The sequence below is a fragment of the Cygnus olor genome, chromosome 1, assembly GCF_009769625.2.
Source record: "Cygnus olor isolate bCygOlo1 chromosome 1, bCygOlo1.pri.v2, whole genome shotgun sequence".
Lineage (NCBI taxonomy): Eukaryota > Metazoa > Chordata > Aves > Anseriformes > Anatidae > Cygnus > Cygnus olor.
The window spans coordinates 63,362,215-63,389,050 of record NC_049169.1 but is presented as its reverse complement, the minus strand read 5'-3'; the positions used below and the strand labels follow the sequence as shown (position 1 = coordinate 63,389,050).

The 26,836-nt window shown below is 37.4% G+C and overlaps 1 protein-coding gene across 4 annotated transcripts in view; it reads left to right on the top strand.

Annotated features, from left to right (window-relative positions):
• DNM1L (dynamin 1 like) overlaps positions 1-26,836 on the top strand; it is a 39,143-nt gene that overhangs the window by 5,698 nt on the left and 6,609 nt on the right. The window contains exons 2-17 of one of the 4 annotated variants that reach the window (XM_040561477.1): positions 4,772-4,919; positions 10,301-10,339; positions 11,504-11,550; positions 12,644-12,715; positions 13,310-13,396; positions 14,233-14,395; positions 16,364-16,484; positions 17,118-17,249; positions 17,533-17,739; positions 17,919-18,039; positions 19,392-19,547; positions 19,647-19,736; positions 20,684-20,776; positions 22,400-22,456; positions 23,618-23,695; positions 26,103-26,270. In XM_040561477.1, the coding sequence (XP_040417411.1) occupies positions 4,772-4,919; positions 10,301-10,339; positions 11,504-11,550; positions 12,644-12,715; positions 13,310-13,396; positions 14,233-14,395; positions 16,364-16,484; positions 17,118-17,249; positions 17,533-17,739; positions 17,919-18,039; positions 19,392-19,547; positions 19,647-19,736; positions 20,684-20,776; positions 22,400-22,456; positions 23,618-23,695; positions 26,103-26,270 (1,779 nt within the window). The remainder of the gene's footprint in view (positions 1-4,771; positions 4,920-10,300; positions 10,340-11,503; positions 11,551-12,643; positions 12,716-13,309; positions 13,397-14,232; positions 14,396-16,363; positions 16,485-17,117; positions 17,250-17,532; positions 17,740-17,918; positions 18,040-19,391; positions 19,548-19,646; positions 19,737-20,683; positions 20,777-22,399; positions 22,457-23,617; positions 23,696-26,102; positions 26,271-26,836) is intronic. The other 3 variants (XM_040561489.1, XM_040561500.1, XM_040561507.1) reach the window with 3 other exon arrangements.

The window sequence follows — 26,836 nt, the reverse complement described above, 5'->3', positions numbered from 1 at the left end:
AAGCCACATATGTATGTGTTGCTGAGAGAATAATTTAGCCAGCCAGACCTCTGTAGTTATTTCTTGTATGACAGAAATGGTGAGATTGCTGCCGTTTTGTCTCAGACATCAAGGTAGATACATTGCTCTTCGTAAGAAAATTCTTCAGGAGCTGTTATATCTCATGGGGAAGCAAAACCTCTTCTGCTTCCCCATTCCTTGCTGTCATTCTCAAATGTTGGTGATGAAGAAGTCATGGGGACTACTGGCCTTGCTGCCTTAATTCTTCTTTTCTTGTGCCTTCCTGCAGTCAATCTGCATTGTGTTGCAGGAGTTCTTTGCAGTTTTCTCCTATTTGATTAGGTAATGAATTAGGTTTTTACCAATGTCAGTCCTATCAGAAGGACTGGACTTCCTCAGAGCGGGCTGGCTTATTCACTGAGCTGGGTGGGGTTGCTGTGAGACGTGGGACAGTGAAGCTCAAATGACTTGGGGTGCCTTTAGGAACAACCGCCTTGGAGCACGAAGCGGTAGTCTGTGCACATAGTCGGGAAAGCGAGCAGACAGATAAGGAGAGCGGTGTGGAGGAGACTCAGTTCTGAGCGTTGAAGTAGAAGACTCACATGGGAGGTAGGAGAGAGGACAAGCTCCTTTATGCTGCCTCCATATGTGAGGATGGTATTAGGAGAGCCAAGGTTCAGCTAGAGCTGAAACTGGCAAGGAGCATCAAGGGCAACAAGAGCAGCTTCTTGTTGCATCGCAGTGATAGAAGGAAGGAAAGAAACAAGGGAAACACGGGCAGGCTGCTGCTGTGACCGGTGATTTAGCGACAGTGAATATAGACAAGGCTGAGGCACTTTCTTTGCCTTGGTCTTTACCAGCAGAGACACAGCAGCTAGGCCTTTGTACCTGTAGGTGGGACTCAAAGAAGAGAGGAACTATCAGTAGAGGGGAGGATTGGGTCAGGGCTCTTGTGGCCATGGAGAATGTGTCTTGGTGTTCTGTGCGTAGGGAGCAAGCCCTCTAAAACTAGGACTGCTCATTAGGTCACTGTGGGCTTAGAAATAGGATGAGAAAGCCAGGGAAGGCAATGTTTGGGATAAATACGGATGGCTCTTCATAGCGTTACTTGAAAATGTTCAATACAGAATCTTTTCTGTTTGGCTTGTCAGCAGCCCTGAGGTGTCTCTGAAAGGAACAACAACTGCTGCGGAGGCAGCTGGACAAAGTCATGCCCTGCTATCTGCCTCGTCTGAATTCCTGACAAGTGTGGCTGGCCAGGCAGCACGGTGCAAAGGGAGTTTTCTCAAAGGAATTAATGTAACGGATGGGAGAAAATGTGTACGGATACTTAAGAAGTGCACACAAATGAAGTAAGCAGGGACAAGTAAATATGAAATGGAGATTGGGGAGGCAGAAACGGGATAGTTAGGACCTGTAACAAGTAGGGATGCTGGCTTCTTGGGAGTGGACCACAGTTCTGACAGATCTCAGCTCTTCAATTTGTGAGCAAGTGCTCAGTCATTTCCCTGTTGTTGTCCTTCATCCTTGATCTAGGTTAATCTGAAGATGATGTTGACAAGAATGAAGACGTAACTGTTCAGGAGGCAGTAAGAACGCTGATAAGATTTACATCATATGCACTGTGTATTCAAATAAAACATTTCTTAAGTCCCTGTGTGCATCCCCCCCTTCTTATGTTTGTACTTCTAGGAAAAACAGTTTTGCTATCCATCAAACTGGATGAGACTGATGGTTAACAGAGCAGAGCGTTACACGCTTGGCAATGGAGGTTTGACACAATGGCTAAAAAAGCAACAGACAGCAAGGTGTTCCTGCATTTACCTTTATTTCTGGATAATCTATATAAAGTTCCTCTAGTCATTATTACTTACAGATATTTCAGATTAGGATCAGGTCAGAGTCTGGAAGAAAGCCTGACTGATGTGCCACAAAAGACTGAAATTTGTTAATCTTTTTTTGGACTTGGTATTTCAGTCCTTGCTTCAAGTCATGACAGTAGTTCCAGTGAGATGACAAAACAAGCATGATGCTGGTATAAATTCATCCCTAAAAATTCTGTAGTACCCTTAGTCATAAGTACTGGTCCCTGCCCACATTTGTTATATGAAGGGTTGGCTGAACTGAATTTGTGTTCTGAGCAGACCCCATATCCCTCGCTTCCTCCCACTGGCAGAGAAAGATCAGTGTTGTGTTTACTGCTTTTCTTGCCGAATAATTCTTGATAATGGATGTATATAGGATCCAGATTAACGAGTGCATCATTAGATATGCTATTATGTTCCAAGAGCAGATTGCTTTAATAAGGAAACATAACGCAATTAGAAACATATTTCCTGATGTGTGGAGTATTGCAATGTCTCATCTAATGTATGATTTTACGTTTATCAGTTATTAAAGCACTGCAGAGGATCCAGATAATTCGTTTTACATCTGAAAGTACCTGGGCTGTGGGAGTGGTATAGGACATCGTGTTCTCGTTCCATGTGTAGTTTGTCGTAGAATCGCAGAAGGGTTTGGTTGGAAGGGACCTGAAAGCCCACCCAGTCCCACCCCCCTGCCACGGGCAGGGACACCTCCCACCAGCCCAGGCTGCCCAAAGCCCCATCCAGCCTGGCCTTGAGCACCTCCAGGGGATGGGGCAGCCACAGCTTCTCTGGGCAGCCCGTGCCAGTGCCTCATCATCCTCTGAGTGAGGAATTTCTTAGGTCTAATCTAAACCTACCCTCTTTTAGGTTAAAGCCATTACCCTTTGTCCTGTCACACCACTCCCTGACCAGGAGTCCCTTCCCAGCTTTCCTTCAGGCCCCTTTAGGCACTGGAAGGCCGCTGTAAGGTCTCTCTGGAGCCGTCTCATCTCCAGGCTGAACAGCCTCAGCTCCCTCAGTCTGTCTCCATAGGAGAGGTGCTCCAGCACTCTGATCAGCCCCGTGGCCTCCTCTGGGCCCACTCCCACAGGTCCATGTCCTTCTGGTGCTGCGGGCCCCAGAGCTGAACACGGCTCCAGGTGGGGCCTCGCAGAGCAGAGGGGCAGAATCCCCTCCCTCGTCCTGCTGGCCTCGCTGTTTTTGATACTGCTCAGGATACGGTTGGCTTCCTGGGCTGCAAATGTGCACTTCCAGTTCACATCCAATTTTTAATCCACCAGTATCTCTTAAGTCCTCTGCTGGGCTGCTCTCAATCCGGTCATTGCCCAGCCTGCATTCATTTTTGGCATTGCCCTGACCCAGCTGTAGGACCTTGCACTTGGCCTTGCTGAACTTCATGAGGTTTGCAGGAGCCCACTTCTCCAGCCTGTCCAGGTCCCTGTGGATGGCATGTCATGTCAGTCTGTCCTGTCAGCTGCACCACTCAAGCTTAGTGTTGTCCACAAACCTGCAAAGGGTGTGCTAGATCCCACCGTCTGTTATTTAAAAAATACTAAACAGTACAGGTCCCAGTACAGACCCTTGAGGTACCAATTTCAGCTTCCTGCTATTTTGGAAAGACCAAATGGTGATCAGTAGTGTGCAGTGACTTGCCCCATGGATTTTGTTTTTCTGTCTTTATGAGGTTTTTGGAAGGGACTTGAGCTATTCATTATGCTCCTCTACTCAGATTATGCTCAAAAGCAGTCACCACATTCAGGTCTCACCTTCAACCCTTTGAGACTGAAGTGATAGTTCTACCCACGTGAAAGAAATCTTACTCAAGAGATGTTAAAAATATTTTTCATAAGGGAAAGTGTTTTTTTTTTTTTTTTTTTTAGTGCAGCTGATGAACCTTTATTGTGTTTCATCTTCTTGAGCAGGCATTCCACTTGTTTTAAATTATAAAGCTTGTCAAAAAGTGGCCTGGCTGTCACTCAGAAATTCATGTATTTTCACAGTCTGTAACACTAGTTATACTTCTGAACTGTGCTACAACAAAACTTTGGCAGGGAGGCTTCCAGAACTACTTTGTGCTTTGGCCACATGGTTCTTCAGCTACTGTTTGGTAAGATTTTAGTGCACAGTGTCCTCAGGTGCTGCCTGATTGTGCCGTGTTGCTTGATCTCTGCTGATCTATTTTTTTGTTTTTAGAAAAATCACCTAAGATGCCACTAAATGTTTGATACTTAAAATCAGTCTTAAGTACCCTTAATTTCATGTTATGGTAGGTTATATGCTCACTTTTTGATTTATTTAAAGTCTTGTATCTGCTGATCAGTAAGCTGAACTACAGTAGTATGGTGGTAATACATGTTCTAGCTGTCAAAAGCGTGCATTCATTTTTTTTTTCAGAGAATTGTTTGGTAAAACAGTGTTCATGTAGTAACAGCTCCTAACTGACTGCAGTGATTGCCAAAACAGGTTTTCTCATGGCCTGCCTGTGTTGTCTTACATGCTGCAGAAAGCTGAAAGAGTTTACTATAGTCCTATTAAAAACAACAACAGATAACCCCACAAACCCTTAAAGTCTTATAGGTCAGACTTTCAAAGTGTTATGTTTGATTTTTACTTGTTTAATTTATCCATAAGAAATAGAAATACATCCATCACCATGACTTTTAAGTATCAAAAGCAGGTTTAAACAGCTACTGACTTATAGCAGACTTGCCTTGTATTGCCCTTGTGATGTGATATCACTGTATTAGGTGCAGTGAGTCTGTCAGATGCTTTCTGTAGGACACTGTATAGCAGAGGACAGACTAGACAACTGTTTGTGGGAGTGGTGAAAGCAAGCTAAAACTAAACTGTTAAAGCATTTTTTTTTGTTCAAGAAAATCATGTAGCTGTATTCCAATTTTCAGAGCAGTGGAAAGAGTTCTGTGTTGGAAAGTCTTGTGGGGAGAGATCTGCTCCCACGAGGTACCGGAGTTGTCACCCGAAGACCCCTTATTCTGCAGCTGGTGCACGTTTCCCCAGAGGATGGTCGGAAAACAGCTGGAGATGAAAACGGTAAGTGAGATCCAAGAGCATGTTTTGCCTAGTAGGAAAGAGGCTTTTAATCTTTCTTGTGCATTTTACTGAAAAATACTGCAGAAGAAAACACAGCCATTGTTACAGCTGTTGTGTTCATACAGCAAAAGTCATGAAGCCAAAAGCTTTTGGATATTCAAAATATCTAATGTCTCAAGCTTTCCTGTTTGTTCTTTGCAAGTACTTTTGAGAAAAGCAGGCCAAAATAAGTATTTCAGTTATGATAAAGGTTGTATAGAGCACTGAGAACATGACTTTCCTGTATGTGTTTATCCCCTTCCTCTTTTGCTGTTTAAATAAGACCTTTCCTTGAGAGGATGACTATATATGACTTTGTGGAAAGAGGTGAAGAAATAAACAAACTCTGGACAAAGCGGTAGAAGGAGAAATAAAAACAAAGAAACCTGCCATAGATGCAAAAAGAATTTAATAGGCACGTTCTGTAGCTTACAGATAGAATCTCTCAGTTCAGGCAGTAAGCACATCAAGAACAATGCGTTAAGTATTGTGATGGTCTCTAGTTTAAAGCTTTTGTCTTCTGTAGTGTTTATTATCCTCCAGCAGATCATGAAGTTCATCTCAGTTGTCCCTTGGGATTTTGAACATGTTCTGTACTAACTGCTGCTCTTGACATTTTGAAAGACCACCAGGACCATATCCACCTTCTGACCATCTTAGATTTTTTGATTTGGACAGTGAAGGTACACAGACTTTTGATGGTGCAATAATCTTGGGGCTACAATTTTTAATTCTTATTGTGTTTAAATTGTTTGGAGTTTATTTCCAGAAATAGTAAGTGGAGGTAACAGAAGTTTTTTGGTAGTACTTCTCTTCATGTAATATTTATAGTCATTGGTTGCTGAAGAACAGTTCTTAATGTGCAGTTTAAAGGTTAATGCTCCAATTTTCAATATTGCCACAAGCAGAAAACAATTTTGGTTGATAACAATTAAGAGCTTTTAGCATGCAGGACACAGTAAGCAGTCTAGGATGTGCTGGATTGTGAAGAGATCATAGGAAGATTCAGGATGGAAATGATCTCAGGAGTCCAGTCTCCTGCTCAAAATAGGGCCATAAATAGGGCCGTCTTTAAGCTCAAGACCAGGTTGCTCAGGGCTTTATTTAGTTTGGTCTTGAAAACCTTCCAAGACCAGTAACCCATTCTTAACAAGTAACTCTTGGCTACTTTTTAAGAATGACAGATCTGATTTCCTTAAAAGTGGTTTCATCCTACTTGCATTGTACAGTGTATGGTTTTTGGTAATTGTCAGAATGCTTTGATTCTGAGTTGTAGAATAAAATATGATTTTGTTCTGCTCAGCAACTTTACAGGTATAAAAGGTAATTTTGTAATCAAAGTATTTGGAGTCAAGGCAGAGACTTTCTGCTGTAGGTTGCATTTGATCTGTGGATATGAATTTTAAATTTGAATGGATTAATGGTATTACTGCATTAGGATGTTGAGCTAAATTAATATTTATAAGGCCCATTTAGACCTTTAAAGAAAAAAAAATCAATATGTAAGATGTACGTGTTATGGTCTCTTCCTGATGTTCTTTGGAGAGAAATGTAGGCTTGTTAAGAACGGACAGACTTTTATGACTTTTACCAGTTATGTTTGAAATGCTTCTCTTTTCCCTCAAAATTCAAGCAAATCGCAGTGGTTTTGTCACTGATACGGCTTAGCTTACATACAGATTGTGTTTCATCTGAGAAGATGGGATCAAGTAGCTTGGAGAGAAAAAGATGGTAACCTGTTATCCTGGCTCTACTGTCTGAGATTTTAATAAGTCACTATGCTATTAGAGGTCATAGTTCTGTTGGTTTTGATTTCGATGCTGAGGTAGGGCTTAAATGTGTTTTGGATTTCCGAAAGGGAAGTCTTGCAGGCAGAGATGTTGTTGGTATGAAAGGTTTCTACATTACAAACTGAATCTTGGACAAGAGAATGTCAGTCCTGGCATGTTGCTTCCTGAATGTGCTGGTAATGAACTGTGCGTGTGCACGGATACTTTTGTGCAGCTGCCCTGTTGCTTTGTGATCCCTTGTGATTTTGTGATCTCAAGTTTAACATCTGTCTGAGCGTTTGCATCCAGAAAGCTTCCCCGTTTTTAACACAAAGCACTTTGGATTGCTGTGGTATTTGTTTAGGCATGGGCAATTGCATTGTCTTTATGGCTATGAAGGAAGAAATTGTCTCTCTCAAATAGCTTTATTTTAATATTTTCAGATGCATGTAATCTGCCAAGGAATATCAGTTCATATCAATTTAGAGGGTGTTTTTTTATTATTTATTGTTTTCCGTTTGATTCTTTGGAGCACATTTGGAAAGATTGTTGAGAAAGTTCAAACATCTGGCTATAATTCTAACATCTGATTTTTAACAAGAAACATTAAGGATCTTTTCTGCTGCCCCTGAGCTCACTGGTGAGCTGTGTGATACCTTTTTGTGGTGGCCACTGTAGTAGACCAAAGTCGTTGGAAAAGACCAGAGAGATGAATTTTCCATTAAATCTGAAGAGCTGTGTTTTCATAACATTTCAAACTGATGCATATATTCTACAGTGACGTGCATGGTTTGAAGTGAAAGAAACATACTCATGCTTTTGCTACTTATTGTAAGCCTTTAGTGATTCAGCACACGGTGTGTTTGATGTGGAGATACCACACTGTGTGCTCACTTATCAAATTACAGGAGAAGCAGCGTACATGAGAGACCTGGGGCTGATCTCATTAATTATTTAATTGGTCCTGTAGCTTCTGGCAGCTTATCCGTGCGTTAGGAAATGGCAGTGAGGAGGGAGCATATGGATGGCCAACTAGGAAATGTGTGTATAGGTTCTTTTTTTAATCCAGGATAGGAAGCTGAACGCTGGTCAAATTCTGAACAGGTAGAATTGGTATGGAACACAGAATAATTAATACGCAGCTGTTGCTTGCAAATTCAACGCTGTTTTGTCAGCTTTTTGCTCTCTACTTCAAATATGAATCTCCTGTCCCTAGCTCCCCAAAAGTGTGGACTGCTTCATTGTACTTCTCTTTGTAGAAATAATAAAGATTATTATATAATCTTACATTAATTCTCACGAGTATTATATATACTATATATATTATTTATTAATATATATATAATAATAAAAGAGTTCTCACCTGAGACAGCTTGTCATTGAGGATGGAAAAAATGGTCCAACATACAGAAGGAATTGGAAGAAGGTCATGTGTATTTTCACAAGTTGGATTTCATTTAGAGAGAGGCAGGAAAGGATGAGGGTAATGGGAAAAATTTTTGTAATGACTGTAATGCCATTTTTGCACACTTTTATCTAGCTCTGAAGCTTGTATGTAATCACGTGATTAATACACCTGAAAGTTTTGCCTGGGAAGATTACAAATAATAACAAAACTGGGGGGGAGACTGATTTACTAGTGAAGTCAGTGATATAAAAAATGTTCAGTGTGTCAGCCAGAAAGTATTGGGTTGTTGAATGTAGGTTAATTGAAATATTTTCTCCTTGCCTTGAGCATCCCTGCATTCTGTGTAATGATTCAAATCCTTCCTCCTTTCCTAAAAACTCCTTTGCATTAGAGTAGAGCTACTGGGATTTTTTTCCTCAAATGTTAAAAGGGGTGGGTGAGAAGAGTGGGGCGAGTGTTTCATTCTGTATAAAGTGAAACTTCTGAGAAAAATTAAACTTGTATTTGCACCAAGTGAGATTTTCTGTGCATCTTGGGACGTTGTGTTTATTCTTTAAGTCTTTTTTTGTCCTGTATGCTCTTAAGATTGAGTTTAAGACCAAGTCTTTTATCATGGGTTCAATCTTCTCTTGTGTTATATATAGCAAGGAAAACTTGTTTTTAAAAAAAAAATTTGGCCTTATTCGATCTGTGGATGTTAACAAGGTAAGATGCAATGCCTCTTACTAAGCTGCATCATTTTTGTATGTATTTTTAAAAGTTAATAGATGATACTAAAACGATTCTTTACACACAGAACTAAACCTAGCAGCAGATTACTGTGCTGCCAGAAAAGCAGTAATTTAAGACTAAACCTACATTATATTCCTCCTAAGGAGATGGTGGAAGAATGCTTGGTCGCTATCTTTCAAATGCTATGGTGTCAGTATCTTACTATTTTTTACTTCTAGCTCCATGCCTGTTTTTCCTTTCTCAGATTCAACTCTTAAGAGGGGACGAGTAATACAACTTTAAAGATACTGTAGTTTCTTCCTGAATGTGCATTTTGCTTTAGTTCCTCTGTACTGTAAATGAACTAAACCCGTTTAATAACCTGGAATTAATGAACCCTTTCATTTTATACTTTTTTGTGGGGAGACTGGTATGTAAGTTTGCCTAATCTGTCAGCTGATACAAAAGATGCCTCCTAACATTGGTTTCTTCATAGCTCATGTGCCTGTAGTTGTCTGTGAATTCCCATAAAACAGCAAGGATAGAAGTCTTTTTTATATTTTTTTTTTCCTGAGTTGATCCAGGTAGTCTAAATCAGTGCATCTCCACTAATAAAGTTTTGACTTATCCACCTGAGCAAGGCACTAGAATTAACTCCCCAGATCTAATAAGCTTTCCAAACTGAAGAATTGATTGTTGCTGTGCTGCTTGCATTTTGTGCCAAATAGGCACATGCAGCAAAAATTCTTCACTAGTTTGTTTTATTCTTGCACTTCCATGCTGCTGCACTGGCATCACAGAAAAATATAGTTGTAAAGTCGATAGCATGTCAATAAAGAGTTTTCTTTATTTTTTTTGAATATGGGGTTTATATAAACATGAGAAACTTAAAGTTGAGAATGATGGTAGTTAATGTTGTCTCTTCTTAAATCTGTCTCAGAGGTGGTCTGATTTTTTTAATCTGCATAAATTTATTTTCATCATTAAAATATGGATGCAAAACTCAGGTTTCTTTCCTGTGCAGTAATATTACCTTCAGTGATACTAAAAATGTGCTTGACTTTTTCTCATTCTTGCCATGAATAAAAGATGAGAAATGTTTCACCAAGGAAGTTCAGCCTTGCAGAAACTACGGGTGATATTTTCTTTGCTCAGAAAAAAATATTGTAAGCCATTGGAATTAGATGAACAGCAATAGTAAAGTGATCATCAAGTAAACTTTGTCATCCAGAATATCAATTAATAAGCAGCATATATCAGTGTTCTGTTAAGATCTTATTGCCATGCATACTGTAAATGTTACACATTTTCATCAGTAGTAGATGAGCATGCACATCTGTCTGCATGCATCTGTGATCTTTGTAATAGTCTGGTGATGAAGGTTAATAAAATGCTATGTTAAATATGATGAAAAATTTTAAACATCATTCAATACTGTTTCTCTTTAACTGCAGACCCTGCTACATGGAAAAATCCAAGACACCTTTCTAAAGGTTGCCTTTCTCCATTTGCTTTTTCTCCCTACACATCAAGTGCATGCTTATATACACTAACCACATACATTTCATGCCACTTGTTGATTACACTTTTACTTTACCACGATGGCTACTGTGTTGATTGATTATTTTGCTGAGTCTTGTGATTTAGTTGATTTTTAGCTTTCTGACCTTGTTGCATTAGAATGAGATGATTTTTGCTTTTCTGTGTCATTGCTGCTTCATAGAACTTTCTGCACTTTTAATTCCCAAATCCCTTGAAAGATCTCTAGTGATAAGTATCTTGAAATTAAACTTAAGTGAAAAAAACGTTTTGAATGGTGACTTAATTTCAGGTAAGCTGTGTGTTTGCCAAGTGACCAGTTTTCTTGTAGAGCAGACTGCTGCACTGGGGAGCAGACGGGAAATGATGGCTAACTTAAAAATTTTGAAACAGAATTTACTGGTGCTTGGAAACCTAGTTGGGAAAGTGCAAGTGTCTTGCAGCATAACTCAAACTGCTGCCTGCACTACAAAGCAGGAGTTGACAAAACTTTGCTGTTTCTGGGACTGCTCCTGAGTAGCTCGCAAGTAATTTCAGACATCTGTGGTGACTGACAAGAGTTAAAATGTTTGGTCCATGACAGATTTGGGAAGAGACATGTTCTCCTAAGACTTCATTGTTATGTAGAATACTTATGTATTTTCTGTTTGTCCCTTTTTCTTTTTGGTTCTACAGGTTTTTCTAACTTTTTTCTTTCAGCTGTAATTTGATCTCATTTGCATGGTAAAAGAAAAGATGCTAAAGGCTGGTATATTTTTTCATTTTTTTAAGCTATTGCTAATAATTATTTTGTTTTCTGTTGCAAGCTGATTTTTTAATGGATTAGACCTTTTCTGAAGAATGGTAGGACAGCTGATTAGCTCAGTTCACAATTCAGAAGATGGGCATTGTGTAATAAGATAAATTACAAAGAATAATGAGATGCAGTGTTTAAATAAGCAGAATCATAAGTGTATGTGTACTGAGCTATTTAACATCTAACAGCAGAAAACAGACTAATTCTTCTCTTGCTGCTTGGAAAAAAAAATCACATTATAGTCTTCAATAAACAGGCTCTTGGAAAAATGTGATTGGAACATCTGCTTCCTCTTCCTCATGTATCAATTCTTTGTTTTCAGAGATAGATGCTGAAGAATGGGGTAAATTTCTTCACACCAAAAACAAGGTATGTTTGCTCTGGTGGTGGAGCAGCAGTGTCATAAATACACTGTCATACATATACTTAATTCTGTATCTCTTTCCCTTGTCTTTCTCAAAAAGGAGATTATTCTACCTGCTATGCTGCATGCAAGATTATTGAGGATTTTCTTACTTTCTAAGAGTAATTTATGAAAACATGTTACTTGTCAATGGCTCTGTAAGCGGATCATTGATTCACCTGAGTTATTTATCTTAATCCCTTTTGTGTTGTTCTGTTGACTTTTTTCTTTTTCTTGTGCATGAGTGAGATTAGAATGGAAACTGCAAAGGCAAGAAAGTATACAGTCACAGGTCATTTCAATCCACTGAAGGACTGGCAATGTTAGAGATAGATTAGAAAGCTATGAGAAGGAAGGAAGAGTCTAATATTTATCAAGGGAGAGGAGAAACAGAGATGACCACGGGCTTCAAGCAAAAGATTAAGCATTGGGTCTCTTTGGTAACAGTATATCTCTGTGTTGGCAGATGTACTTTTAAAGTGTTTTATTGCTTTAAACTGATTTCCTCATCTTCTAGGCAGTGCTGGAAATTAAAGGAAACCTAAAGAGGAACACAGTGAGAACATGTGAAAGGGTAGCTGTATTCTAACTTATTTCAGATTGGTGGAAGGAGGGTAAAACTAGACAAGAGCAGAAAAAAAATTAAAACACTATGTTTTGTCCCAGATGTGCAGGGGTTCAAGCTCTGTGTTGTTCATTAACTTCAAATGGTTGTAACTAGATCAGTGATATAATTAAATGTTTGAAATTCTCTTTAGGTGGATGCTATTTTTTCTACCTTGTCTGACATTGATGGGTAGTAATAAGTGCTAATAACTGCCACCTGATGCTGCAACAGATTAAATGCCAAGATTACGAGTTCTCTCGTTTTTAGCACTGATGATTTCTGTTAGCATTAGCTTATGGGCTATTAGTCATTCTTACTTTTTTTTTTTTTTTTACCTTTGGCATACATAGTTACAGAAATTTTCATTCCTTCTTGGAGAAGGGAGCATTATTTCACAATTAGGTGAGAGTATGCTGCCTTTGATATTTAAATAATCTTCTTTTGTACTTCAGATCTATACAGATTTTGATGAAATTCGTCAGGAAATAGAAAATGAAACAGAGAGGATTTCAGGAAATAATAAGGTAAATGCTGAACTGTCCATCGTTGTCTTGCTGTAGATCCTCTTGCTGCTGAAACCTTTCTTAAGCAGTTCTAGTAGCTGGAACTGAGAAGCATTGAACTATTCTAATGAAAAATCATAGTAATTCTGTCTCAAGGTTTTTCACTGTATTCATGAGATAAATGACTTAAGCTAAAAGGAAGTGCAGAGAATTGCTGTCACTTTACTTCAAATCTTCCATAATAATCCTGCAAAAAATAAACATGCTTCTATTTTTTCCACATACATGCCTTCGTGTGTGATTATAAAATCAAGTATTTTATTCTCAAATATCTATTATAATTACTGAAATAGAAAGCCTTTAATGCATTATATTGAGAGGATAACAGGGCAGCTTCCAAAGCACTTGGTTGATGAATGTGGCTGGCTTTTTTTCTCACCAAATAGGTAGGTGTAAGACACATGATGGAAGAAAGCTGTTGGGTTTTTGTTTTATTTGTTTTTGGTTGTTTGGTTGGCTGTTTTCATATAAAACTTCAGCTTTTGGCTTTCTAAAAGGTCATTTACATAATCCAGTACAGTGATTAACCTTTTTTTATTATTAATATATTTCTAGGGAATCAGTCCTGAACCTATTCATCTTAAAATTTTTTCATCCAATGTTGTAAATCTGACTCTTGTGGATTTACCAGGAATGACAAAGGTAAGATACGAAATGCTTTTCTTCTGACTTGATGTAAACACTGTTTTGAAACAAGGAGCATATGTTCAGTCTTTGGCTTGGTTCTGTATTGTTAGATTAAACAGCTTTCAAGAATTAAAACATTGTTCCTTGGTTTAAGTATTTGGCTATATAAATTAGAGGTGTCGCCATGTTCTGGTGTAGGATTTGAGTTTCTGGTGCTGTCCACTGTTATAAGAGCTGGATTTACTTAAGCTCTTCCTCTTTCTATATAGAATTGAGTGATCGGAAACATTGCGCAAGCAGCACATTCCCTTGGAGATAAGAGAGAACTCTTAAATTTCAGATCGGTTTCTGCAGATAGATGGGCAGTTGACAAGTTTGAAAATGTTTTTCCCATTGCTTCTCCAGAAGCTGCTGTGCACATTTTGCCTAAGAAATTGTATAAAGTGAGAGTATATTAGAAGGAGAGTTCAGATCCTGTTCGGGTTTTATACTGAATAAATTTCTGTGGCAAGGTGATCACGATGACTTCTTTACCTGCCTCTGCAGACATATGCACCCCACTCTGCCTGTTATGCAGATGATTCTTGGATAGCAAGTCATCTTGACAACAGTATCAAAACAAATCATATGAGTTGATTCTTACTTTTATAAGAGTGGTTTTGGCTTTTATTCCTTCCAAGATTTTCCTTTTCTTTCCAGTTTGTTTGTGAAGGGGAAAAGGAGGGGCTGGAAAACTTTATCACACTGTAAAGAGTATAAATCTTCAATGAGTAATCTTCAGTAACACAGAATTTTGTACAATTTTGAACAATTTGTACAATTTTGAAAAGTTGTGTTGTTTTTTTCTCTAGGTGCCTGTTGGTGATCAGCCTAAGGATATTGAACTTCAAATAAGAGAGCTAATCCTTCAATTCATCAGCAACCCAAATTCAATTATTCTGGCGGTCACAGCAGCTAACACAGACATGGCCACTTCAGAAGCACTTAAAATTGCACGGGAGGTGGATCCAGACGGTAAGCAGCAAAACCCCTTGATTCTGTAAATATATTTTTTTTAATTAAATAATGTAATTTAAATCCTAAAATAAAGCTAAAGTTTTGTTTTTTTTAAAGTAGCAAGGAAAATAAATGTTCCTGCATGTCCTAGAAAATATAATTATTATATTTGCTTAAAGATTTTCTGCTGCAGTCCCTGTAATTCAGAAAATAATGTGATGAACTAATATCTTAAGAGCTCTCTGGCTTATGACTATTTTAATGGTCATATGAGCAACTTGCATTTTCAGAGAAACAGAATAGCATTACAGAATGTTTGAGGTTTTGAGATTTTTAATAATTTAGTCTGTTAGGATGACTTAATGCTTTATTGTCCAATATTCTCTCTTTTATGAGAGAAAATGTCATCCTGCAGCTGATATTTAACTGTTTAGCTGTTTGTTTACTGACTTTTAATAAGAGTAAAAATAACATATACTGTAAGTATCCATTGTAATGTCCTGCATTTGTATGACAGATCTGACTGATTTGACTTAATCTAAAACGAGGTTTATGATATTTTATATTTACCTAATGACTTTTAAATAAATCTGCAGCTACTGAGTACCTGTTTCTTGTGTATGAAAAGTGCTGTTGGTACTATTTACTAATAAATGGCACTGTGATTTGAAAGAAGATGAAAATGTATACTTTGAACATAGATATATTGAAATTAGGGTAAAACTTGGTGTTGGTATGCTTTACTCTCAGATTCTTCTTTCCTTAAAAGTAGTATTTCTCACCTGATTTCAAACACCAAGTCTGCTTGGGCCTGTCTGCATAAGCGTTTATGGGATGCACAGCCAAATAACTTTGCAGGAGAATCTCTTCTCTTGGCTGTGTCTTCGGTCAGATTGTCCTCGTTCAATGCAGCTGACCCTTTCCTTTTAATTTACTCCTGTAAAAGTGATCAGCTGTGACTTTTGGATCACTTCCCAAAATTCTAATCTTAAAGGTCTGGAGTGGCAGCTTATGTTGCAAGAACTGTAAGCACAATGGTATGTAATGAGAATTTGGAGTGCTAAACTGGTTAGAATTTCAAACTTACATTCATCTGAAAGTTTCAGGAGCCAAGTACCTTCTCATTTTTCTGAGTTACTGGATTATTTTTAGACTTGAAAAGCATGCTATGATTTAAAAGAAAAAGTTCTAGCCACTTTCATTTTCCGACCTAAGAGCCAAGGAAATACTAAGGCCCCAGACAAGACTTGCACCTGTTAGCCTACCTGTTTAAACATGCAATATTTACCTACTTAGTGAATTTGAGTCACTGTTTCTTCCACAGTGACTAATAATTAAGTTTTAATTTTCATTCAGAAAATGTTGTCACATATTTGACAAAAGTCTGTTTTGTTAGGAAAATAAATCCCATACTGCTTTTTCAGTCTCTTGGGATTCTGGCTATGTATTTGCACAATGCTTGAAGTGGTCCTGTTACTTCCTCTGGCAGCTTCTCCAGTAGTAGTGGTGTTTCAAAAGTAGTTTGAAACATTGCCATTTTATCTAGTTCTACATAGATCCTAGAAAAGCGTTCAGTTTGCTCACACCTGCAGGTCCCCTGCCTGCCTTAGTCTTCTCTGCAAGTACGTGTAGCACCTCTGACCTCATGTACTATGCAAAAATATTTGTTGCAATTAGTGAAAATTTTGAACTGCATAGCACCTAAATCTTTTTCTTTTACCACATACATATGGGGAGCAATACCTGCCAAATTGTGTTATATTCTCTCTCTCTCTCTCTCTCTCTCTCTATATATATATATATACACACACACGCTTTAGTTAATAAGGGCTCCAGATAGACCAGTACTAAACATTCTTGTGCTGGTCTTTGCTGGTTTGTCCTATTACACTTCATTCTTCATTCCTGAGGAACTTTTTGAATGATAGGCTTTAGCTACCTTGATCAAGACAAAACATTCTTTTGACTGAGTTTTCCTTTTGGTAGGTCGAAGAACCCTTGCTGTTATCACAAAGCTGGATCTCATGGATGCTGGCACTGATGCTATGGATGTGCTTATGGGAAGAGTGATTCCAGTAAAACTTGGCATCATTGGAGTGGTGAACAGGTCTGTCTGGGCACATTTATATCATTTTTTAAAGACTGTTAATATGAAGTAATGCTTTGGGTTTATTTAACCATGAGCATGGGTTTAAGAATAAAGAGCCCCGACGCTGAAACAACCAAGCAAGCAACAAGCTCGTTGGTGACTTTTCAAAAATCTGTTCTTCTTCCAGTCAATCAACTGCTAATTTAGAAAGGAATAGGGACATTTCTTCTAAAAGAACTGTTTTGTTACTTCTTTCCAGTACTGATTTTTAGCTTGAGGGATGTTTCTGATTAGCTGCTCGCGTTATTGCTGATATGGCACTAGTAGATACTTCACACTAGTGCTAAGATCATGTTAAATGCATATGGGTGTTGTAGTTGTGCACGGTGCCTTTTGTATCAGCTAGGTCAAATCTCATGCAGTGTTGATAGAAGTTTTTTGCTCAGTCTGCATATGTATGACAGCTACCTGTACCAATTTCCCATCTATGCTCCATGGAACAGCCAATAAAACTTTATTTTATGAGGGAGAAGGGTTACGTGTGTAAAGCAAAAAACGTCTGTTCAGATCTCCTGTCAGGAAAAAAAGAAGTGTGAATTGTTCTTCCTTTGCATCCATTAACTGGTGTGCAACTCTGCCTTTTAACTTCAGGAGTCAGTTGGATATTAACAATAAGAAGAGTGTAGCTGATTCTATCCGTGATGAGTATGGTTTTCTTCAAAAGAAGTATCCTTCCCTAGCCAATCGAAATGGAACTAAGTATCTCGCTAGAACACTGAACAGGTATTACATATTACATCAAAAAAAAAAAAAAGCATTCTTTTAAAGGTACATTAAGATATAGTTTGGTGTGTTAGAAATATGTATAACCATTTATTTTTCTTTCCTTTTTCTTTTGGTGCTGTGCAGTGAAACAGCTCTGTTTCCAAATTCAATTTCTGCATATACTGTAATTTTCCTGAGCAAATGTTTTCCTTTGATGATAATTTTCTGTCTCTCTTTTGGTAGAGCTGATAAAGCTGAAATTATTCCTTCCTTCTCATGAAGGCCTGTTTTCCATTTTTAGACTACTAATGCATCATATCAGGGATTGCTTGCCAGAACTGAAAACCAGAATCAATGTTTTAGCTGCTCAATACCAGTCTCTGCTAAACAGCTATGGGGAACCTGTGGAGGACAAAAGTGCCACTTTATTGCAGCTTATTACCAAATTTGCCACAGAATATTGTAATACTATTGAAGGAACAGCAAAATACATAGAGACTTCTGAGCTGTAAGTACTAAATGTTTTTCTAGAATATTGACTGACCCAGCAGCTCTTGCTGGTTCATATTGGCAATAGTAGTACATCAGAGCATAACATAATCAAAAATGTTTGAATCCAATTAACAGTAAAAATGTTTGCAATGAAAGCTTTTTTCCTTGTTTTTAGTTGTTATTTTATTCTTTCAGATGTGGTGGAGCCAGAATCTGTTACATTTTTCATGAGACCTTTGGAAGAACCTTAGAATCTGTTGATCCTCTAGGTGGCCTTAACACAATTGATATTCTGACTGCCATTAGAAATGCTACTGTGAGTGTTACTCTGTATTCAAAGGGTTGTTATTGGTTTAAAAATAAAATTTTGTCAATTTGTGCTCCTTCAGGACTCTAAATTAGTAACAGCTGAAAGAGTTTATGCAAATAGGCTGAATCCTGCTTTTTGGCATTTGAAGTGAAAAATACAAAATCCGAATTTGCAGCTATTATCAGATAGTTAATGAGTTTAAGGGGAATGCTTACTCATTTCTTTTGCTTGTAGGTTTAAATTAAACTCTAGCCCAGTTTTGGCAACCCTATGGTGAAGCTATTATATATTACAGAAAGAGTGATGAAAAACTGCCCATGCATTAAGAACTTCTGTGCTAGCTATAAAGACTTACTGTGAGATCTATGGGCTAGGACATGTTCAGATGTTTTCATTCTCTATTACTAGACGTGATTTTTTAATGGTTCAGTATTTACACGACTGATCGGGTTTGTTGTGGATGTGGGGATTGATGTTGTAAGAATTAAAAGTAAGTTTACTTTTATTTTTTTAATTAAAAGTAAGTTTACTTTTTTTGTCAGTATATGGAATGTTCACTCCTCAGAGCTTGATTTGAACATCAAGCAAGTTAGTTTTTGTATTGTGTTCTGCTGGGTGCACACAGCTGCGTTTCTGCACGGTCAGTAATTATTCAGATTGGAATACATTAGGTACACTACAGCAGTGATTTGTGTGCATGTTCTTATCCTTCTGTAAATGTAATGCAGCATTTAGTGACTGGTAAGATGTATTGTTTTTCTGTGAAGCATCACATCTTTGTGTTTCTAAAGCTCATTTAGCTTTCAAAAAACTCGGGTAAAAATATTCTGTGTATAGCTGAGCATTGGTCTGTAAGGTCATAAATGAAATTATCCCAAACGTTGACACAGTGACACTGTATTACAAGTATATTTAACAGCAAACCCAGCTATTGTGTAGTGAGAGTTGTATGTCCAGAACTGCTGGATTTTTCTGTCTGCTGAAAATTAGGAAGAGAATGTCTTTGTTTTTATAATAAATTTAATTTAAACTTGGATCCGCAAATCTGGAAAGAATTGTTCATGATTGTAAGACTACGTAGAAATGTCCAAGATTCTACAAGGGTGATGGTTAATAATAATTTAACACAAAATTTGTCGTAAAGATATCTTTTTGAGTTTCTTTAGTCTGTAAAGCTTTTGTATTTCAATACTCTTTTAATATGTATAACTCTTAAACAGGCAAGGACTGTTCTGAGTGCTCTTTTGGGTGTGAAAACTCTGGTCTGCTTTCTTCAGGATTTCATCAAATACTGCTACTTATAAACGTTTGTTGTTTTAATATGCAATTTAACAAAATTTACCCTCCTTTTGAACTAGGGTCCCCGTCCTGCCTTGTTTGTTCCTGAAGTTTCATTTGAATTGCTGGTTAAAAGGCAAATCAAACGTTTAGAAGAGCCTAGCTTACGTTGTGTGGAGCTGGTTCATGAAGAAATGCAGAGGATTATCCAGCATTGTAGTAATTACAGTACACAGGTGTGCTTGAATTATGTTTTCAATATCCCCTCCTCCCCCCACCCCCCCCCAAAAAAAAGCCTGGAAGTCTCACCAGTAAATTTTTGCCTTTTTTTTTAGGAGTTATTGAGATTTCCTAAATTGCATGATGCCATAGTTGAAGTAGTAACTTGTCTTCTGCGTAGAAGACTTCCTGTCACAAATGAAATGGTAATTTTCCGTCTACTATAATTTTGCTGGGAAAATTATGTTTTCTAGAGTTTTCCTTGATGCTTCTCTTTGCTGTGTAATGCGAGGAACCCAAATTATTAAAGGAGTCATAACTCATATTTGTTAAGTAGCTTCTTCTGTATTAGAAGATAATACATAAAAAACAAAGGGATGGGGTGGAACCCTCTGCAGCTTATTGTCTGCTGTGTTTCGGTTTTCCAAGACGATTTTACTAAAACTTGGATGTAAAGCCTCTTAGTCTTTCTGATGCAGGTATATTTACCTTCCCTGTAACAGAAGCTGTTCACTTACTGTAGTTAAAGATGCAACGATAAAAATTAAATTATAGCCCTTACTGTATTTGTTTCAAACGTAAGGTTTAGATAAAATGTTGATATCACCTTTAATGCCTTTTAGTTAACGAGAGGTGAAAATTCAACTTTAATATTAAAATATATTTCGCCAAAGCTAAAAGTCTGCTTTAGGCTTGCTTATTTGGGAGGAAAGAAAGGTATTGGCTCTGTACATGTGTGTGTATGTTTAACGTGAAAAGCAAACAAAAATTGTTGTATGTGCTTACAGTGAGGCATCTCTCACTAGTTCAAATACGGATGGCTTGTGACTGAAGGTTGACTATATAGCTTACATCATATGGAACACTCCTTAAATGGCTGAGTTTTGTTTACTTCTTGCTGGAGAGGGGTTAGCTTAATAAAGCTAACAAGTTAAATTGATATAACTTCAAAAAAGAGCCGAAGGTCTGAGTGTATTGCAATGAAAGAACTAATTCCCATCTTGCTTTTTTCAGGGTCAGCGCTTTAATGTCTTTGGGGCAGTAAAAATGTTTTTTTGCTATGGACAGTTAGACTGCATTGTAGGTCATTGTTCTTCACTGCCATTAGATCTACTCACTGAATTTTTGAACCATGAATGCCATTTCATTGCAGGTTCATAATTTAGTGGCTATTGAGTTAGCCTATATTAATACCAAACATCCAGATTTTGCTGATGCCTGCGGGTTAATGAATAACAACATCGAGGTAAGAAAATACATCTTCTTAAAAATAATTTCTGTATGCTTAGCTGAAAAGTGGATAAGTCGAAAGTATTTTTATGATCATGGATTATAGCTTTGTTAAATGTCTTGTCTTTTGATTCTTCAAATGAAAGCCTAAATAATTGCTTCATAGAAAGAAACTGACACATCTATTCTTCTACCGTAGTTCTACCTTTTGAAGTATAAAGATTTGCTTATATTACAAATACGGTGTATGCTTATCTTGTGATCAGCTGATTTATTAGATCTATGTTGCATATTACATGCAGAACCAGTGGCTGATGTTTCAATTAAAACAATTCTGTCTGTATGTCTCCTGGAAGATAAGATGGGCACCTGAGTAGTGGCTATTAAGTGAAATTTTGGAAGAGAAACTTTAAAAAGATGGTTGTGAAATTCTCTTTAATGTCAAAGTAATTGCATCTTCTCTCTGACAGAATGTGTCAATAGCTATATATGTTTCTCTCATTCATGAAATGATAATTACAGGTATTGTTTCCTCTATTCAGCTTCTAATTTCTGCTTCCCTTTGGTATTGTTCCTGAATCTGTTCAGGAAACTCCATCTCCCTAAAACAATTTTCTCCATCACTCTCCGATCAGGCTTTTACAGCTTTAGTAGCCTTTTCTCTTTCTCAAGACCAGTTTTGATTGAGAAACTTTGTTGCTGACATCCTCTGGAAACAATTGTCCTACAACTGACCTGCTCAGTTCTTTCTCCAAGTCTGATTTTTGTTGCAGTGTTTCATCCATCTGACTAAGAGCTTGTTAATAATTCCTGTGTTCCCTTGCTGATTCAGCGCATTTTTTCATAGTAGTGTTCTTTTTAAAATGTTTATGTTGTCATTTCTGCTTGTTGGTTCTAACCTCTCTTTTATAAATAAATTTTGTTTTGACTGATTATGGAATTCAATTTGCCTTGATAGACTGACTGCTCTTGAATCTAGTTCAGGAACAATGTCTGCACAAACTGCTAGGAGTACAAAACTTAAGATTTTGTGAAGTTGAATGTATGAGATTATTGTATTATTGTGTGTTACCTACATTAGTTCTTTTCCAGTATCTTCCTGAACAGGACATTGAAATGTTTGAAGAAACAAACCATGTAAAACATTATTTTTATTCATTGGACAATCAGTTCTTACTTTCAGGAAAAATCAGATCTTTGTCATGATTGTTTCAAATTGTTTTGTTATAAAGTGAGTGTTTCCTTCTGGGCAAATCAGAGTCAACCTTGCTGGATGTGAAATCAAATTCTTTTGGATTACTTTGAAGATTTAATGCTTAATGAAAGCTGTACGGAATCTACGCAGAGCCCAACTGTTTAGCTTTGATCCTGTTAACTAAACGCTCTAGTCTTGATTATAGAGAGTGTTGCAAAAAGTTTTGCAAAAAAAAATTATATTAAGAATTTACAATTGGCCAAGTAATCAGAGTAATTTCATGAAAATAATTGATGCTTTCATAGGATCATAGGATGGCTACATGGCACTGGATGAGATGTTATTATTAGTGTTTGTCTCTAAAATTTAAGTCATCTTTAAAATACAAGTCTTGGATGTGTGTTGATATAGTGATACATAAGGTCTTGCTGGATTATTTTAAAGGAACAAAGACGTAACAGGTTAGCCCGGGAATTGCCTTCTGCTGTGCCACGAGACAAGGTGAGTAAATGTTGATTTTAATGTATTTATTCATTCTAAGTTTAACATGTTCTGCTTTGATCTAATCTAAATGTTGGGAACTTGGATCTGCTGTCCTAGTAACAGTTTTGGGAGCTTCCAGAATATTGACTTTTGTCTTTGAATTTCATAAGATGGAAGTGGAACGTTGTTTTCTTCTTCCAAAGGTACAGTTTTGGGCAGTTTTAAATTTGGGATTTCTGAAGATTTACCTATAAATTTTTATTAATATTACACGTATTACTTACATGGCATTTCAGGTGAGGCTTAAAATGTTTGCAGATGTTCAAGATGGAGTTAGAACTTGCATGCTTAAATTTATGGCTGTGACACTGATTTCAAAAGATAAGCAACTGATTTAAAATAATCAGTGTGCCAATGTAGTGCTTATTGCTTTTTTTTAAAGCCACTCTTAAGATTGCAGTTTTAGTGCAGTCTTACTTTCTCTGGGAGAAAACGGAGGAGAAAGTTTTCAGTTGATCATCATAATCCAGTCGTGTGGTCTGTTTCTGTTGCTTGGTTATCAAGCATCATGAAAATACTGCCTTGTGGGAATGAACAGACTGACAGCTAGGATTTTAGACAGTCATGTATTTAATATTCTGTGAAGTATTTAGAATTCAAATGTACAGAATATGGTTTAGACTCATCACAGGTTGTAATATGAATTATTGCAGGAGTAATAATTATTACAGAAGTAAGAGTAAGAATTATTACAGCTGAGAAATCAGTTTCTTTCTTAGCTTAAAAAGATGAAGTCTCAGAGTGGACTTTAATATTAGTGCCTTTAGTTAGTAAAAGTCAGCTGATAAACGAACTGAGAATTTAAGGTAGCTATCTAGAGATGGCTTTCAGTGCTGTTTGATCCTTTTTTAAATTTACTTCATATTTAAATCATCAGTGAAGGAGCTGAAAAATCAAAACCCAGATAAGGCAAAAGTCCTTTAACTGCCTTCAACATGCTTTTTTTTCTGCTTATATTACTGTGTTGCTTGCAAATCCAAAACCTTTTCTTTTCTGGATTTTTTTTTTTAAATACAAAAAGATATTAGCAAATAAAAGTGCATAAGTTTGCTAGGTAGATTTGGTGGTTTTTCAGTTGAATTTTTTTTTTTCCCTCCCTGCATTTTTCACCTTCCTTAGTCTACTAAAGCTCCAGGTGCATTGACACCTGCTTCCCAGGAGACTGTTACTGCTGCTTCTGCTGAGGCTGATGGCAAGGTCTGTCTTGATTTTTCCTATAAGCACTGCATGCGAAGTATGTTGTGGTGCACCTCAGGTACTGTGGAAAGCAGTCTGTATTTAGGGCTCTGTCCCCAACCCACTGTGTCCTACCGGGTGTAGACTACTTGACATTTCATGATTGTAGTATGTGGGTAGAGATGTACTACTAGGTGGCAAAGCCACTGCTTTCTGTTTTAACCCTGGGTTGTAATATATTGTGGTGCAAAATTTGCCCCTGTTTGTAGTCAATTGCTTGTTTGGTGCAACAGTATTGTGATCAAAGTTTTTCAGCATGGTTGTTAAACTGCATGTTTTTAATGTGTTGACAGTTAAAGAAGGAGAACAGAAGATAAACTAAAAATGTGAGTTTCCTGCTTCCTGCAGGGAATCCTTACAGGCTTTGTTCCAACCTGAGCCCCCTTTTTGTTGTCTTACTTAATTGTTCAATCCCTGGTTCACTTCTATTTGTGAAACGTGTTCTGCAGTGGCTTTTTACACTTCAGGCGTGCTGTCTGTCATGTTGAAATAACAGCTCAGTAGTGTAAAGACTTTATTGCTAATTGCTTTTACGTGAAGTCAGAGACGATGGATAGTCACCAAACTGGGTAGCAGGAATAACCAAGAGGACTCAGGCTTTTTGCTTCACTGCACACGTACATTCTGCCTCTGTGTAAAGCTGCCATTTCTGTCCTGAGCAAAGTGGTTCAAGTTGGTATTGGAACTTTATTATGGTTTTGGTCAAAGATTTATTGGTTCTGATATGCTGCAAACATCTATAAAGAAATCTGGAGCAGTTGTGAGGATACTGTTGTGACCACAGAAACTGCCAACTTTCCTGTGACTGCAGGAAACTGCCAAATTTGGTTTGTTTCCTATTATTAAGTAGTTAGTGCATGCTCAGTGCTCTGTTTGGTGTGAAAGACTGTAGCTTTGTTTCTGAAATTGCTCGGGAGATACAGCCCACTCTGCAGTAACACTGAATGAGGGAGCCATGGGGAATTCTGCCACTTTGAATAGCTCTCTTACAATCAGGAAAAAAAAGTAATGGAGCTGTCCTTATCAGTGGTTACCTCTTATTAGAAGAGGTTGATTTGAATTCTTGCAATATATTTGGTGCAATGTCTCTGAACAGTTTTGTGCAATTTTAACAAGACTTATGTGCACAGTTTAGCTGGGTTTCCTCCTGACATGCAACCGTTTGCCATGTTTTTTTTCATCACGCTCTTTAGAACCAGGGTCATCCATGGTGGTGTTTTAATTGTAAACACAGTAGATAGTTTTAGCTTATTTCCTTCCTGAAGGAAGACATAAGTAGTAGCAGTTCAGAGTCTTTAATGACCAGCACTTAGTTTACACTGTTGTTTGTTTTTTGTTTCTTTTTTTACAGTATGGTAGTAAATAGAAGAGCTGCTAGGCTTATGGAAAGGTGCAAACCAAAAATTAAGACCGTTCCACATCAAAATAAAGTCTTTTTTTTTTATATATTTATCTAACATGTGGTGGATACCATCTACTAATATTTCTTTTGTCCAGTGATTTCTAATGTGTAAGAGTTGGGTGTTATGTCCTCTTCTCAGAAGACCAGAGAGTCATTCTTTCCCTGGAATGGAAAGCTTTACTCCCAGAAACTGTGATCTTCACTTCCAGAAGATGAAGGTTTTTCTTCTTGATTTAGTACAGAAAAGCCTTCAGTAACTTGAGGTCTGGCAGCACAAATACATTCATAGCTTTGGTACCTGGAAACATAAAAGTGCGTATTTTTTAGCTGTCATTGTAAGGAACTTTGGTTTCTGTATAAAGAATTTATAAATAAATTCAAGAGCTCTTCTAAGAGCTGTGGTGATCCCTCAAATGTGCTTTCAGAATGATCATGATAGTATAGGTCCAGGACTGTGTGGTAAAAAACAGTAGATTTAGGAAGACTTCCATATTTCAGAAGTGATCTGTAGACCTTTAAACAACTGGAGACCTTGGCTGTTTGAACAATTTCATACCATTATTAGGAAGGATGCAAGTTTAAAAAGCTTTCGCTGTATTGATACTCTTGTTTCTGCTGTAAGCAGCAAAGCAGCAAACTGTTGCTGTAATACAAGTCTTTGAACTTCACATTATAGGGTTTTGATGGGATTTGTTTTGTGAAGTGTCAAGTTATTTCTTAGGAATTAGGAAACAAAAACAACTCTTAAGTTATATCCATTAATAGATTGAAAGTGTCCTTCTAATCAGTTTCCCAAAGGGAAAACAAAAGTGGGGGAAGTGAAGAACAGGATGTAGAAAGAAAATTATATGTATGAAAATCTTGCTTCTTAGTTACCTCTAACTCAGTAATAGATTTGATCAGACGCTGCTTTGCAGTGCTAGTGTTTTAACTCCCCAATTTTTCTTTACTGTGTTGTTTGTGCAGGCTGCTCCTGGAACAGGAGATGTGTCCCAGGAGTCTGGAACAGGCAACTGGAGAGGAATGCTTAAACCCTCAAAAGCAGAAGAGGCATCAGCAGAGGAAAAATCAAAACCAGCTGCAGCCCTTCCTGCTAGTCCTCAAAAAGGACATGCTGTAAACCTATTAGATGTGGTGAGCGTCATGAAAGACAGATACCTCCTCTTCATAATTCAGACTCAGGAAAGAAAATACATGAATTCCAGCTCTTGTGACTTGGATAGTAATATATATCTTCATAAATAGTTACCACTATAGGAACGAGGAGCTCTATCCCCTTTCTCCTCCCTTCCTGCTACTCAGTCCTTCTTTTCTCCTCCTCTAGTTTCAGCCTATGATTTGGAATATGTGGCTTCCTTTCACAAATTCCTATGCAAGTAAAATCCTGTCTAGATCACTTTTTCTACAGAAATAAATTTCAGCTCCTGTCTCAACTCAAATGCCTACTCATTTTTGCTAAAGGTGGCATTTTTGATACTAGAGGAATCATTAAAAACAAAAGGCATTTAAAGTAAAAATAGATGAAAATTCTTAGTTGTTGCACAGCTTCGTTCCTTTAGTGAGCTTTTACAAAAAAAATAAAGTGGTGGTGCCCTCTGACCTTTCAGTTTCAAAGATTGGGATGTTGATGTCTTTTGATTTTTTTTCTAAATAATAGGTTTATTGCTAGACGGGTTACATGTATCAAATTACCAGACTAA